At 37.0% G+C, this 14,860-nt stretch overlaps 1 protein-coding gene across 1 annotated transcript in view; it reads right to left on the bottom strand.

The window, feature by feature from the left end:
* Nucleotides 1-14,860, bottom strand: part of LOC136854585 (acid-sensing ion channel 1C-like) — a 23,923-nt gene that overhangs the window by 1,382 nt on the left and 7,681 nt on the right. The window contains exons 2-11 of the mRNA XM_067130986.1: nt 9,823-9,924; nt 9,228-9,391; nt 8,700-8,880; nt 8,140-8,193; nt 7,401-7,555; nt 4,118-4,275; nt 2,920-3,127; nt 1,992-2,081; nt 1,784-1,889; nt 558-646 (exon numbers count right to left, since the gene is read on the bottom strand). Coding sequence (XP_066987087.1) covers nt 558-646; nt 1,784-1,889; nt 1,992-2,081; nt 2,920-3,127; nt 4,118-4,275; nt 7,401-7,555; nt 8,140-8,193; nt 8,700-8,880; nt 9,228-9,391; nt 9,823-9,924 — 1,307 coding nt within the window. The remainder of the gene's footprint in view (nt 1-557; nt 647-1,783; nt 1,890-1,991; nt 2,082-2,919; nt 3,128-4,117; nt 4,276-7,400; nt 7,556-8,139; nt 8,194-8,699; nt 8,881-9,227; nt 9,392-9,822; nt 9,925-14,860) is intronic.

The following is a 14,860-nucleotide window of genomic DNA, read 5'->3' as shown; positions in this document are numbered from 1 at the left end:
TTTGGCGTTGAAACACAAGTGGTCAGTCTTTTCTGGCAAATTATGAAACAGCAGCCATTTGTAACTGTGCTGTATACAAACAAAACTTTGCACCTTTTCAAAATACATGAGATACAATACTCAATTCAAGCTGTGCAAGATGTATACTAAAAAGAACTGAACTGGGATTAATTCTGATGATTATGGCGAACCAGAACGGAGAAAAATATTCACATTTACTTATATTCATTATTGATCTTTTAGTAAGTAAATCTGTTTCATTTTTTGTCAGTATCTTCAGAGAAAGGAAGATATGATGAATATCATAGTTAAGTTCAATAGTTTTTCAAACACAGCCTAATTCATACCTGATCTCTCTCTCTCTCTCTCTCTCTCTCTCTCTCTCTCTCTCTCTCTCTCTCTCTCTCTCTCTCTCTCTCTCTCAGTGTCCTCCAAGGAGGTTAAATTTAACCTCTTTGGTGTCCCCCCCACCTTTCTCTCTCTCTCTCTCTCTCTCTCTCTCTCTCTCTCTCTCTCTGAATTCCTAAGGAAGAAAAATAGAGGAATATCTAACTCACTGAACCACGTGAGGAAACCTGGAGTTCTTTCCAGCAGTTCGTTGTACTGGAGCTGGGAGTAGAATATAGTCACCATCGACAAACTGTCTCTGGAATTATGGAATCAGAACTATGAGTAGGAATTTGTCTTTGGAAAACTGGAATTTAAAGAATGTTTATGATTTTATTGGTGAAAATGTATACTACAAGAGTAGTGTACACTTTTCAAGAGTGAGGTATTAATTCCAAATCATAGGTGCTAAGAATGAGGTATGACTTTCAAGAATAAGGTATGAATTCCAAGAGAAAGGTATGAGTTCCAAGAGTAAAATGGACTTTCAAGAAAAAGTTATGGCTTCAAGAGTGATGTATAGCTTCCAAGAGTAAGGTACGGTTTTCAAGAATAAGTCGTTACTGCCAAGAATAAAGTATGGCTTTCAAGGGCAGGGCATGACTTCCAACAATAAGACATGACTTCTAAGAGTATGATTTAACTACCAAGAGTCATGCATGACTTCTGAGAGCGAGCAATGCCTTCTAAAGGTAAGATATGACTTCTAAGAATAAATTGCTTTCCAAGAATAAATTAAGTCAGGACTTTCAAGAGTAAGATACGACTTCCCAGAATAAAATATGACATCTGAGAATAAGGCATGACTTCAAGAGTAATATACAACTTCCAAGAATGAGTCATGACTGCCAAGAATAAGGTATGATTTTAGAAAGTAAGGCATGACTTCCAAGAATGAGGCATGAATTCCGAGAATCATGTATGACTTATAAGAGTAAGATATGACTTCCAAGAATAAGGCATGAATTCTGAGAATCAAGTATAACTTATATGACTTCCAAGAATAAGGCATGAATTCCAAGAGCCATGTATGACTTATAAGAGTAAGATATGACTTCCAGGAATAAGGCATGAATTCCAAGAATCAAGTATGTCTTATAAGAGTAAGATATGACTTCTAAGAATAAGATATGACTTCAAGAGTAATGTATCTTTCAAGAGTAAGGCATGAGTTCAAGAACATGTCATGAATGCCAAGAATATAAGGTATGACTTTTAAAAGTAGGTTATGGCTTTCAAAAATAACTTATGAATTTCTATGATGGGTTATGATTCACAAGCATAAGCCTTGCCATGCCTTCCTTGAATAAGCCCAGATCCGATGTTGCAGAAATTCGCCGAATGGCTCAATCAATTTGATGACAAGATAATATGGAACAATGACTCAGTGACTCACGTGGATATAATTCCTGATGACTGGAGTTCTGTAATACTTCTGTTACACAAAGTTGTGTAACTCAGTTGCTGAATGTACGTGTTTGTCACACAAAACATTTTGTCTCCTGTAAATAAAATAAACATGAATAAAATTGCTAAGAAGAAGAAAGATGAATTTTATCTTCATTTGTTAATTGTCCTGTAATAATTCAAAGGTGGCTGGGTACCTATGTCATATTCCTGAACCTTTCTGCTCACACATTCCTGAAGGCTGCCGTTGAAATACTGTTCCAAGATGTCGTGAGGTGTGCATTCAGCTGTAAAAGATAAATAAAACAAAGAAAATCAAGTGTAAAAAGACGTGCGTGCTTGAAAAAGGCACCATCTTGAAGAATGGATGCAAAATTACCTTTGGCTGGAATCAATGACTATACTATAACCAATTTATGAGCGGACTCCGAGCCCATTTGCAACGTTGCCAGATCCTTCTGACCATTTTAATCCACACCTGGTTTGACCTCTTTAATCTATGGGCAGACTACGATAAAGAGAAAGGGTAGTTTAAATCCCTCGTTAAAGTAGATTTGAATGGTCAAAGTATATAATCCTTTAATTTGGTACTGTCCCTCTAAATTGTTTCCTTCGTTATTTTTGTTTTTAGCCACATGGCGATAGGAAAGTTGAAATCCCGTAGCCAAAGCGGAGAACAAAATCATCTCTTATAAAAACTTTGAAATTCCATTTTCTTTTTCCCATTTAAAAAACTGGTACACATTGTATGCCATTTCGCGTTCTTCAGGACGAAGGACACGGCGGGGGGAACTCTCCATGGTGTTTATGGAAACTTGCTGTGCGAGACAATGAATACGGAAGATTATCTCGACCCATTTTATACGATTTGACTAAGGGTCTCAGTGATCTGACCCAAGTGAAGAAGTGGCAGCAACTTTGCCAGATCGCCAAGTTTGTCATTTTTCTTCCCTTCTCTTAGTGAACTGAAGGCAGCCGGATTAAGGAGAATTGTCAAGGCTGGAAATGGTCTTGGAGTCCGCTCATAAAATGGTTTGACTTTAGGCCACCTTTGCTTTGGGGAAACATTACGACATGAGATTCTGCAAGATTAAGAAATAATACGTGAATCCCAATTAATTCCACCTGTCGTATCGTTTGGAAGTCTAGACGGAATGGCAGTGCAGTTGCTAAGTTCGAGAGAGCAATTTCTGTTCTTGAGTGTCGTGTACAGATTATTCTCAGTGTAGGCTGCTTCCTCCTCCGTCTTCTTCAGGTAGGCCTCTCGGTTGACACACTGGGGGTCCTTTTTGGGCCAGGGCCACACGCTGGCATAGCGCTCGGTGTGGTCCACCTGGGAAGTGGGTAGTTTGAAAAAAGTGGTCATCAAACTGAGTAATATCTCTGCCTCAGAGTAGCAGACGCTGGCGTCTAGACATTTCCAGGTGATGAGTTTAATTTCGGTTTGGATAAAATCCATTTATTGTTTTCTTTCCAGAGATTTGTAGCAATTAGTTGCTCCTAAAGTCTTCAGGTCATTACTTTGACATATCAAAACCAGACTGAATAGTATAGGCACTTACAAATGTAATATTTATTCAAGCAAATGTTGGCTCTTATAACACAGACATTTTTAGGAAAACAAGGTAGTATACAATATTCATTGATAATGCGCATGTTATTAGTAATATTAATATTATTAATAACGTTAAACGGCCTCTAGTAAACCTACAGAGATTTTTAATTGACTTGGACTTTGAGCCAGCATGCTGAAAGACGCCCACACACACACACACACACACACACACACACACACACATATATATATATATATATATATATATATATATATATATATATATATATATATATATATATATATATATATCTTCAAAAACTGTAATAACGAAGGGGAATACATAATTTAAACAGTGAACGTCAATGAAACAAAATATGAAAAAGTCTACATATTTTAACTATACCCAAAGATAAAAGTAAAGTTTTTCTTTTTTTAGTAACTCTCTCTTGGTTAGGAAGAGTTCATGGGTCCACTTCAGGCATCTTAACCAAATCTGAATCTTTATCTGGACAAAATACTAAACATTCTGTTTTTGTTAATGTTTCTTTCATCTAATTAGTTCTTAGCTCTTTTGCAACGAACAGTTCTTTAGATCTCTCTGTGGTTTCACATTCTCTATTGTTCAAAAATTGAATTTACACCTACGTATTGATCGCGACCTGATATTCATTAAAGCCAGAATAAAAGTAAAATTATTAGTCCACTTAGGGGCAACACCACATATGTAAACACTGGCATACTCATCCACAAGCGTGATGGCCTCACCGTATCCAGTGAGAGTGCCACTGTGGCCGCCATGTTGGGCGCAATACGTATGGAGTTGATGACAACTGCTGTGCTGGCTGTCATGCTGTAGTCTGACATGGAGACTTGGACCCCTTCTTCAGATAACCAAGGGATGAAGACCACGTTGCTGCTGTATTCTGCAAGGGTTCTCCCAAACTATGGTGAAACATGCCTTGAACGCATTTTAGAAACTTATTATACAATATACATAGTAAAACATGTCATAAACAATTTGTCCAAACTACTGTGAAACATGCCTTGAACGTTCTTTGGAAACTTATTGTATACATAGTAAAACGTGTCTTAAACAAGTTGGAAACTTATCTGATATGTAGTAAAATATGTTATAAGCAAGTTGGACACTTATCTAAAATGTAGTAAAATACCTGTATGTTATAAACAATTTGGAAACTTACTGAATACATAGTAAAACATGTCATAAACAAGTTGGAAGCTTATCAAATATGTCTTGAAATATGTCATAAACAAATTGGAAATTTATCAGATATGTAATAAACCTTTCACGAACACAAGTTGGAAACTTATTCCATATGCATACACAATAAAACATGTTATAAACACTTGTTGGAACTTATCACATATTTAGTGAAACATGTCAGAAGCACATGTCAGAAACAGATCTCATATATATCATAAACAGGCTGAAAACAAGTCGTTGACTGTAAGTGGAGAACAAATCTTTGACAAATGCTAGATTATCATTTGAACATTGGTTAATAGTAACAGACAGTTGTTGATTTGTATTTAATTTGTTTGTGATGTGTGTGTGACAAAGTGCTGACATGAATTTATGATGTTTTACTATAGTGTTGGTATTTATGACATGTTTTACTACAGTGTTGATGTTTATAACATGTTTTACTAATGTGGTGGTGTTTATGACATGTTTTCCTAGTGTTGGTGTTTTCCTACAGTGTTGGTGTTTATGATATGATTAATACAGTGTTGGTGTTTAGGACATGTTTTCCTAGTGTTGGTGTTTATGACATGTTTTCCTACAGTGTTGGTGTTTATGACATGATTAATACAGTGTTGGTGTTTATGACATGTTTTCCTAGTGTTGGTGTTTATGACATGTTTTACTACAGTGTTGGTGTTTATGACATGATTAATACAGTGTTGGTGCTTATAACATGTTTCACTACATTGTTGGTGTTTATGATACGTTCTACTACAGTGTTGATGTTTATGACATTTTTACTACAGTGTTGGTGTTTATGACATGTTTTCCTACAATGTTAGTGTTTATGACATGTTTTCCTACAGTGTTGGTGGTTATGACATGATTAATACAGTGTTGGTGTTTATGACATGTTTCACTACATTGTTGGTGTTTATGATATGTTTTGCTACAGTGATTTTCATGACATGTTTTACTACAGTGTTAGTGTTTATGACATGTTTTTCTACAGTACTGGTGTTTATGACATGATTTACTACAGTGTTGGTGTTTATGACATATTTTACTACAGTGTGGGTGTTTATGGCATGTTTTACAACAGTGTTGGTGTTCATGATAGTTTTCCTACAGTGTTGGTGTTTATGACATGTTTTCCTACAGTGTTAGTGTTTATGACATGTTTTCCTAGTGTTGGTGTTTGTGACATGTTTTACTACAGTGTGGGTGTTTATGGCATGTTTTATGACAGTGTTGGTGTTTATGGCATGTTTTCCTACACTGTTGGTGTTTATGACATGTTTTCCTACAGCGTTGGTGTTTATGACATGTTTTACTAGTACTGGTGTTTATGACGTATTTTACTACAGTGTTGGTGTTTATGACATATCTTACTACAGTGTTGGTGTTTATGACATGTTTTCCTAAAGTGTTAGTGTTTATGACATGTTTTCCTAGTGTTGGTGTTTGTGACATGTTTTACTACAGTGTGGGTGTTTATGGCATGTTTTATGACAGTGTTGGTGTTTATGGCATGCTTTCCTACACTGTTGGTGTTTATGACATGTTTTCCTACAGCGTTGGTGTTTATGACATGTTTTACTAGTACTGGTGTTTATAACATATTTTACTACAGTGTTGGTGTTTATGACATATCTTACTACAGTGTTGGTGTTTATGACATGTCTCACTACAGTGTTGGTGTGTATGACATGTGTTACTACATTATGGGTGTTTATGACATGTCTTACTACAGTGTGGATGTTTATGACATGTCTTATTACAGTGTTGGTGTTTATGACATGTTTTACTACAGTGTTGGTGTTTATAACATTTCATACTTCAGGGTTGGTGTTTATGACATGTTTACTAGTGTTGGTGTTTATGACATATTTTACTACAGTGTTGGTGTTTATGACATGTCTCACTACAGTGTTGGTGTTTATGACATGTCTCACTATAGTGTTGGTGTGTATGACATGTGTTACTACATTATGGGTGTTTATGACATGTCTTACTACAGTGTGGATGTTTATGATATGTCTTATTACAGTGTTGGTGTTTATGACATGTTTTACTACAGTGTTGGTGTTTATAACATTTCGTACTTCAGGGTTGGTGTTTATGACATGTTTTACTAGTGTTGGTGTTTATGACATATTTTACTACAGTGTTGGTGTCTATGACATGTCTTACTACAGTGTTGGCTTTTTATGACATGTCTTACTACAGTGTTGGTGTTTATGACATGTTTTACTACATTATGGGTGTTTATGATATGTCTTACTACGGTGTGGGTGTTTATGACATGTCTTATTACAGTGTTGGTGTTTATGACATATTGTACTACAGTGTGGACGTACCATCTGGTGCAGGAAATGACAGACAAGAGGCAGAATACTGCTTTGAAGTTGGAGACATCAACCACAGGAGCATGGCATCGAATGAAGAGAGAGAAAGTAACAAAAATGGATAGGATAAAAAATAAAAGAATAAGAGGAATTACTAAAGTTGTAGAACTATCAAAGAAGGCCCAGGAAAGAAGACTGCAGTGGTATGGCCATGTGATGAGAAGGGATGAGAGTGATGCAGATGGAGGTGCCTGGTGGGAGAGCAAGAGGAAGACCGAAGAAGCGAAGGTGGATGGATGTAGTTAGACAAGACCTGAGAGACAAACAACTGTCAAAGGGCGATGTGTTAGACCGAGACAGGCGGGGGAAAGCTGTCAGAAACATCGACCCCACACAGAAGTGGGAAAAGATGCAGAGAAAGAAGGTATGGAAGAGAGAGAGAGAGAGAGAGAGAGAGAGAGAGAGAGAGAGAGAGAGAGAGAGAGAGACTCACCCACGTATTCATGGTCTTTGATAGGAAAGACGACCTTCAAACCGCCGTTGATTCCCGACAGGGCTTGTGTGATGCGCATTCCCTTGGCGCCGATGGTCGTGTAGCAGACGCCGTTTGACGTGATGACCGTGCTGAAGAGCTTGTCGCAGCACACGCTGGACAAAACGAAGAAATTTATGTTATAAGAACGTCAGAGACAGAGGAAGCATTCATGAAGGAATGAAAGTGGGAGTGGTCAATCCTGACTGCAAGTTGACAGCTGTCAGTGCGCCTGGCGAAGTGCACTGTAGGTATTACTTAAGGCCCTTTGCAGCGTCCCTTCGGCCTCCAACTGCAACCCATTTCTTTCCTTTTACTGTATCTCCGCTCATAATCTTTCTCCAATCTTACTTTCCACTCTCTCCTAACAAGAGTATCACAGAGCGACTATGGGGTTTTCCTCCTGTTACCCCTTTTAAACCTTTTTCTTTTAGTGCTGAATGACCTCATAGGTCCCAGCGCTAGGCTTTCGGCCTAAATTGTATATTCTATTAATTGTGCAGTGTCTCTCATTAAGTTATCAAAAAATTCAGTTTTATTACCACGAATGAATGGTGCACAAAATGTATACTGAAATGTGTAATCAGTTACGAAATTACTGTAGCTATAAGGTAATATTACCCTCTCTCTCTCTCTCTCTCTCTCTCTCTCTCTCTCTCTCTCTGTGTGTGTGTGTGTGTGTACAAGTAACACTACTTACTTATTAGGGTACAATTTATCAGCTGCGTAGCAAAACCCTATGACTTCCTCACATCTGTAAAAATGAGAAGAATGCTTTATTGAACTTAATTGCGACAGAAATTCAATATTGTACAAAGCTTGTGGTCCAGCGAAGGGAAGTAATATTCTTCGAAGTTGTTGGAAGAAAAAAAGAATTTTTTAAGCTAAAAATCGTATTTTTATATGGATTTACATGGAAAAACTTTTAGAGTAGGCTACAGTAGTTCTTGAGATAAATCAGAAACGCTATAACTATTAAACAATTGGAATCGTTCAGTATATATTTAAAACAGAAAAACAAATTTAAAGCATTCTGAATCGTTTTCTATAGAAAAAATAATAAAAACTGCACATATGAACCAAACATAAATTTGTAAAGACAGTCCATTATTTTCAAAATAAAGGTGACAAATTAGGGGAAAAATTTTATAAAAGAATTTCTGAAACATCTGAAATCCTTAAAAACAAAAGCAGAAAAGTTCACGTAAGTTCATTACGCGACGTCTATTCTCATGAAAAGGTATAATTAGTTATATTTACCTGGGAGAAAGTTTAATGATTAATTCGCTAAGTGTGACATTATTCTGAGCAAGGTACTCCGTCAGCTGAGTCTTCAAGTTAAGGAAGAGTCGAGGATTTGTTGCCAACGATGAACTGATGATGGTCTGTCCACGGACTGATATCAGTATATAGGAGGCTAAAGTGCTGCTGACACTGTACTCTGGAAAAGGTTAATAAAAAAACCTTCCTTATAGCACATAAAAGTGCAGTAAATACTTCTGAATTTCAGTGATAACATGAAGTGAAAATGCGCAGTATAACATGTCATGAACACATGTCGCCAACTTGTTGCACATGCATCACAAACGTGTTGTATACAAGTCGACAACTTATCGGTATTACTAACCAGCGTTTCATATGATTGTCCAGCACTTGCCAAAGATTTGCTCTCTACTTACTGTCGCTGACTTGTTTTCAACCTGCTTGTGATATACAATGATTCGTGCTTTAAATGGCCAAAATTTATTGAATAAAGGAACTCGAACCCAGAGACAATGGGCCACTCACCTTCTAATTTTGACTTCAAGAAACCCGACAAACTGCACACGGTCAGGTGAGGTAGATAAAGACCGTGGGCGCGGTTGTCCTTGTACCTGATCTCTGTTGTGGGACTCCTGATGAAGAAGGCTTCCTTTGTCTCCTGGTAGGTCATGACCCCCAACAGGCAAAGGCTGTGGAGAAGGAAGAGTCAAAGTCCAAAAAATGTCATCAACAAAAGTCAGCAACTTATTTGACACATTGCAAACAGACTGAATACAAGTCAACGACATATTTGTAGTCCTAACAAGTGCTTCACACGGTTATCCGGCATCTGCCAAAAATATTTATCAAAGATTCAGTCTCCATTTTCTTCCGGTGCATTCACTTCTGTGATCTTTCACCAGCTTCTCTAGTTCCTTTTCACTATCCCCAATCAGAGCCGTATATAGAGACCCCAATCAATCAGTACGGCCATCACTTATAAGCGCCAGTCCTTCCACCCACAACTTTGACCCGTCATCCAGTGACCTTTCCTTTGACTTCTGGCTTCACTCCATCCATAAAAAATGGTGACATATGAATTATACTTTCACCACATCGATATAAGAACATGAGAACCTACCTGACGAAGGTGATGATGAACCAAAATGCTTTGAAGGCAATGTGCAAGTCAGGTGTGATGACATGGCTGAACCCATGGGCAGAGGTGGTCTGGCAAAACTCCCTGAAGAGATAAGGACAAGATATAAGCCTATGATAGCCATTAATACTTTCATTTGTTCCACAGAGGTCAGTGGCAATGACATAGTAAGCCTGGTTATAATAAAAATGACATTGAGGCTTTTACAGGTATTGTTGATAGAAGGACAAGATATAGGCCTATGATGATGATAACGGTTATGCTAGGAGTATCATTTGTTCCACAGAGATAAATAACAATGATATAGCAGGTCTAGTCATTATATATTTTTACAAGTATTATGAACAGTGATCATTATCTGGAGCCTAAGTCTGGTTAAGTTGACTTTAATATATTTATTATGAAAAAATGAATGTCAGAATATTAATTTTCAAATCAAAATGGGTCGTTTTACTGCACGAAAGACACTTACAACTATATAAATGAACAAGTGAATAAATATGTTAATAACTAATTTAAAAAATTATGTTCCTTGTGTAATATCATTCGACTTTAAACATAACGGTCTGAGAGCCAGGCTCACAGACGGTTGGTAAACCAATGCATAAACACGAAAAAAAAGAAGCATCCTGTTTAGCCAGAATCATAGAAAAGATTTATACCTTAACGAAACAGAATACGTAAAAAGTTAATCTATTTATCATATAAATGAGTTATGCAATTACACGTTCTTTTTTAAGGTAGTGACATAGGGTATGCCTCTAAAGCAGGAAATCCATATAGTTCTCACTTGTATTTTATTTTTACCTTCCTTAGCGTACATCACTGCTGAAAGATATATATATATATATATATATATATATATATATATATATATATATATATATATATATATATACGTGAACAGCTTTAATGAAGAAAACACTCTGTTTTCTCGTAATAACAAGAGCATGAAAAATAAGTACTGTATATTTGCTACCGCAATAGATTTACTCATCAACATTTAATCATACAGTGGAAAGGAAAAGCAAAATACCGTCACTAATCTCATTGGAAAAACTCTTATACGGTATGTATTGACACTTTTTTTATAATACAGTATACTACAGCCCAGAATAAAATGAGTTTTGATTCGCCGTAAGATACGAAATATGCGCTAAAAAGTCTCGTGTGATTTTTGTTGGCTAGTTATTCTTCCTCCTACAAATGGCTCTCCATCGTCTATTTCATTTTTTTTTCATTTGTGTGTGTGTGTGTTTTGTAGCTATGGAAACATAATATAAAAAAAATGTTCTTTACCCAGTAAGTCGTGTGTTTTCAAATTCATACCCAACAATATTAGTTCAAGAACGTTTAGTGACGTCACATGCAAGGCTTATATATTATTCCATTGCATTGTCAAACCAAAACGCGTTCGAAGACTACATTCCACTCAACATTTTGAACCCCATAATTCATTCAACTTGTTATTTTTAAACCCCAGAAATCACCTTAGAAAACTGACAATAATTAAATGATAAAATCCCATTTCTTCTCGAATATTTAAATTCTTCACGAGAATTCAAATGTTCGTTGGTAAACACTTCCGATGATCCGATCCGATCCCTATACAGCGGTACAACTGTACAACTTGACAGATAAGAGTTGACTTTTGGAATGAGTTAGTACCGACGGTACTGTCATTAAGTGAGGACGTTGGATGTGATTGTCGATGTGTTCGGTTTCTGGCGACTTTTAGATCATCAGGTGATAATTTCATTGACCGTTTATTTATCACCAGTTTCTCCTTCAAGTCATCACATGTAAAAGCCACGCGGAGTCCATCAATCCCAGTTTTCCGGTAAGCCTAGGCCCATGTTAATGTTTATTTGAAATGACCAGACCTATGATAGGCAGGCCTAGTGTGGTCAGTTTTAACTTAAAGTAGTAATTTTATTACGGAGTTAAAAAGGTGACATTTCTAAGTTTTGTTGTGTATTTTAGGAATATTGAACCTCAGTATATTAACTTTAGGGGACCACTGGGAAGCAGAAGGGTTTTAGGGTGGTGGAACACGGTGGTTCTAAAGAAAAGCTCCGCACGGAAATATTGTTTATTAATGAAATTTTTTCGACAGTACCATCTATATATAGAATAGAATGTATGTGGTGCAGTACAGGTGTGAGATAACTTGAAAAATTACCGAAATAATGTGAGAAATTTACAGTCTTTTGTCGATGTTTTTGGATTAAAGCCTCAAGGAATGCTATGTTTAGTACCAGGCCGTTCGCATTCGGGTCGTTTCGGCCGTAAGCACGTTTACGTGCAAAATGGACGCCATGTTTAGTACCAGCCCCTGGGGATGTACGTAAAACATAAAATAATAACAGTAAATACCATAAACATAACGTCTTACATTGTTTTGGATGTTACGGCCGTAAGTGACTTGAGGCCGACACGACCAGGACCGGGCCGTTCTTGGTACATAAAAACAAACAAAAAAAGAGGGTAAATATATTTCTCATTTTCGGTACATTTTCCGAGTTCTCTTGCCAGTACAGCATCATGTACTGTACACCCTTTTCTAGGCCTATGTGTTGTTCTGTCAAGAAATTGCATTAATAAGCTATAGCCCCCTGGGGCTAACACTAAACATGGGGTTCCACAGAGCTTTTCTCCATAAAAATAAACAAAACACGGACGGTAATTTCTCATATTTCGGTAAAATTTTCAAGTTATATCACTTGCACTGCATCATATATATGTATATATATATGTGTATATATATATATATATATATATATATATATATATATATATATATATATATATATATATATATATATATATTCTTACAAACTGGGGTCCTTGGAGGAAGGAAGGGGTTTACTTAATTTAGATACTGCCAGTTGGGCCAGAGAACACCAGTCTGTAAACAAAATGCAGGGAGGAGGTTTTGCACTTACCTTATTTTACGCAATTAGATCAAATATTGGAAGGTCGCCATGGGAAATAAGGGAGTAATTTACGTTACAATGAATTTATTTACACATGAAGCAATGAAATGACGCTGAGAATTGAAGAGCCAGCAAACAACAAAAGTAAGAATGATGCAAGAATCAAATTCACAAGGACGTCAATAGCACGTCGTTAATTGGACATCATAATGAGGCGTGAATTAACCTGCTGAGGGGGCTTTCTTGCAACGGGCCACTAACTAGATTTTCTTGGATTTTCTATACGGCAGTATTCCAGGGGACTTAATTCATGAGGCTTGGTTGACTGAGGCAGGAAGCAGGATTCCTGGAATAGAGAGCCAGGCTTAGTAATCGCATGCACTGGAAAGTTATCACATGAAACCTATGCACTGGGGAGAATTTAATCACTTGAGCACTTTAATTCAAGTAGCCCTTATTTAACACTATGGAGGGAGTGGTCTACTTCTGGTCACTGAAACTTGTATTGGCACTGGTGGGAGAGAGCATGGGCTGTGTCGTCAATCTCAAAACAAGGGGGTGCTTGAAGGAGAATGGAAAAGTTGAAAATTAGGAATTGGGGAGAAATTTATGATGAGAGAAAGAAGTGTACTGGCAGTAGACCGCTACTCAGACATACCTGATGCTGTTGCATGAGCTCTTTGCAAGACAAACAGGGTTGCTGGCGCTTATCCACTACCACACAAAGGAAAGAGAGAGGGTTATTTGTACGTGCCAGGGTTTTGAGTGCGTCTCTCGTGTCTCGCCTTGTGCTTCTTGGTTTGAACAAGATCTTCGAGTGCGTTCGTTTCTTGTGCAAGCAGGTCACCTCAGAAAGCAAGTCTTGCAGCCAGTAAAGGGTCACAGGGAAAGAGGCCTTATAACTAAGTCCCTAAGGCTCAAAGTGATTGAGTGGGGTTGGGGGGAGAAAGCTAAGGTGTGTCATTGTCCTTTACCCCAGGTCAGGCCATGTGGGGTGGGGTGGGAAAGAGAATTTGCCCCTACATACAGTCAAAACAAGAGGCCTAATGTCTCTCCTGCCATTAAATTGGTGCTTTGTTGTTACTGTGAAAGGCATTGTTCATAAAATTCGATTTATTACTGGGCGGGGTAGGCGGGATGGATTAAAATACGTGAAAATATATATATACTGTATATGGATATATACACTTTTCTGTGTATGTTGAGTAAACAAATTTCATTAATAAACAGTATAACTCCATGTGAGCTCTTCCGTAGAATTACCGAAAACTCAAGACGAGCAAAACACAGGGATTTATTACAACCCAATCTAATACCAACCATACTTAGCCTAACCAAGGTAAAACTGAAGGTTTACTACATCCTGGTTCACGTCTGTCACCGACCGGAACATTTATCACCTTTTGCTTGTTTTTTTGTGTTATGCTTTTGTTTATGATTAGGTTATGTACTAAACATGGCACCCATTTTGCGCGTAAACTGATAGTTACTGAATCAGGGGCTTCTGTAGTTTTACCTCTAACCTGACTTAGGTTGCCAGTCCCTTGTTTGGCCAGGGGACTTGATGCCCCTCCAAACCCCTACTCCTAACCTTAATAATTAATACACCTAACCCAACCTAACCTAGGATCCCACATTCTTATTGTGCTAGGAAGGCTGCCCCCCCCCCATGGGCAATGTGTTAAGAGTCATACGTAGTCTGTAAATTTTGGGATGGCAATGGAGCATATTTATTTATTTATTATTATTATTATTATTATTATTATTATTATTATTATTATTATTATGAATGAGGCCTTGTTTTTGAGGCTTAACATTTAAGTATTATTAGGCTATATGATTTCAGTTTTGCTTTATACATTATTATTTGTGTTTGTGAGTCATTAGTGTATTAATATTTAATTACTTATTATGCTTTCTGCAGATAATTTTGCTCTGTTTTTATTATATTAATAAATTACCATAATTACTATCACTGCTTTGATGTAACTCAAATTTTCCAGAATTTTGATTTAAAATTTTTTTTTAATATTGTTACATCCCACCATAAAATACATTCACATTAACGGTATAGAAATGACTTG

Source organism: Macrobrachium rosenbergii, chromosome 3, assembly GCF_040412425.1.
Source record: "Macrobrachium rosenbergii isolate ZJJX-2024 chromosome 3, ASM4041242v1, whole genome shotgun sequence".
NCBI classification, from domain to species: Eukaryota; Metazoa; Arthropoda; class Malacostraca; order Decapoda; family Palaemonidae; genus Macrobrachium; species Macrobrachium rosenbergii.
Note: the sequence above shows the minus strand (reverse complement) of the source record. Positions and strands in the feature narration are given on the sequence as shown.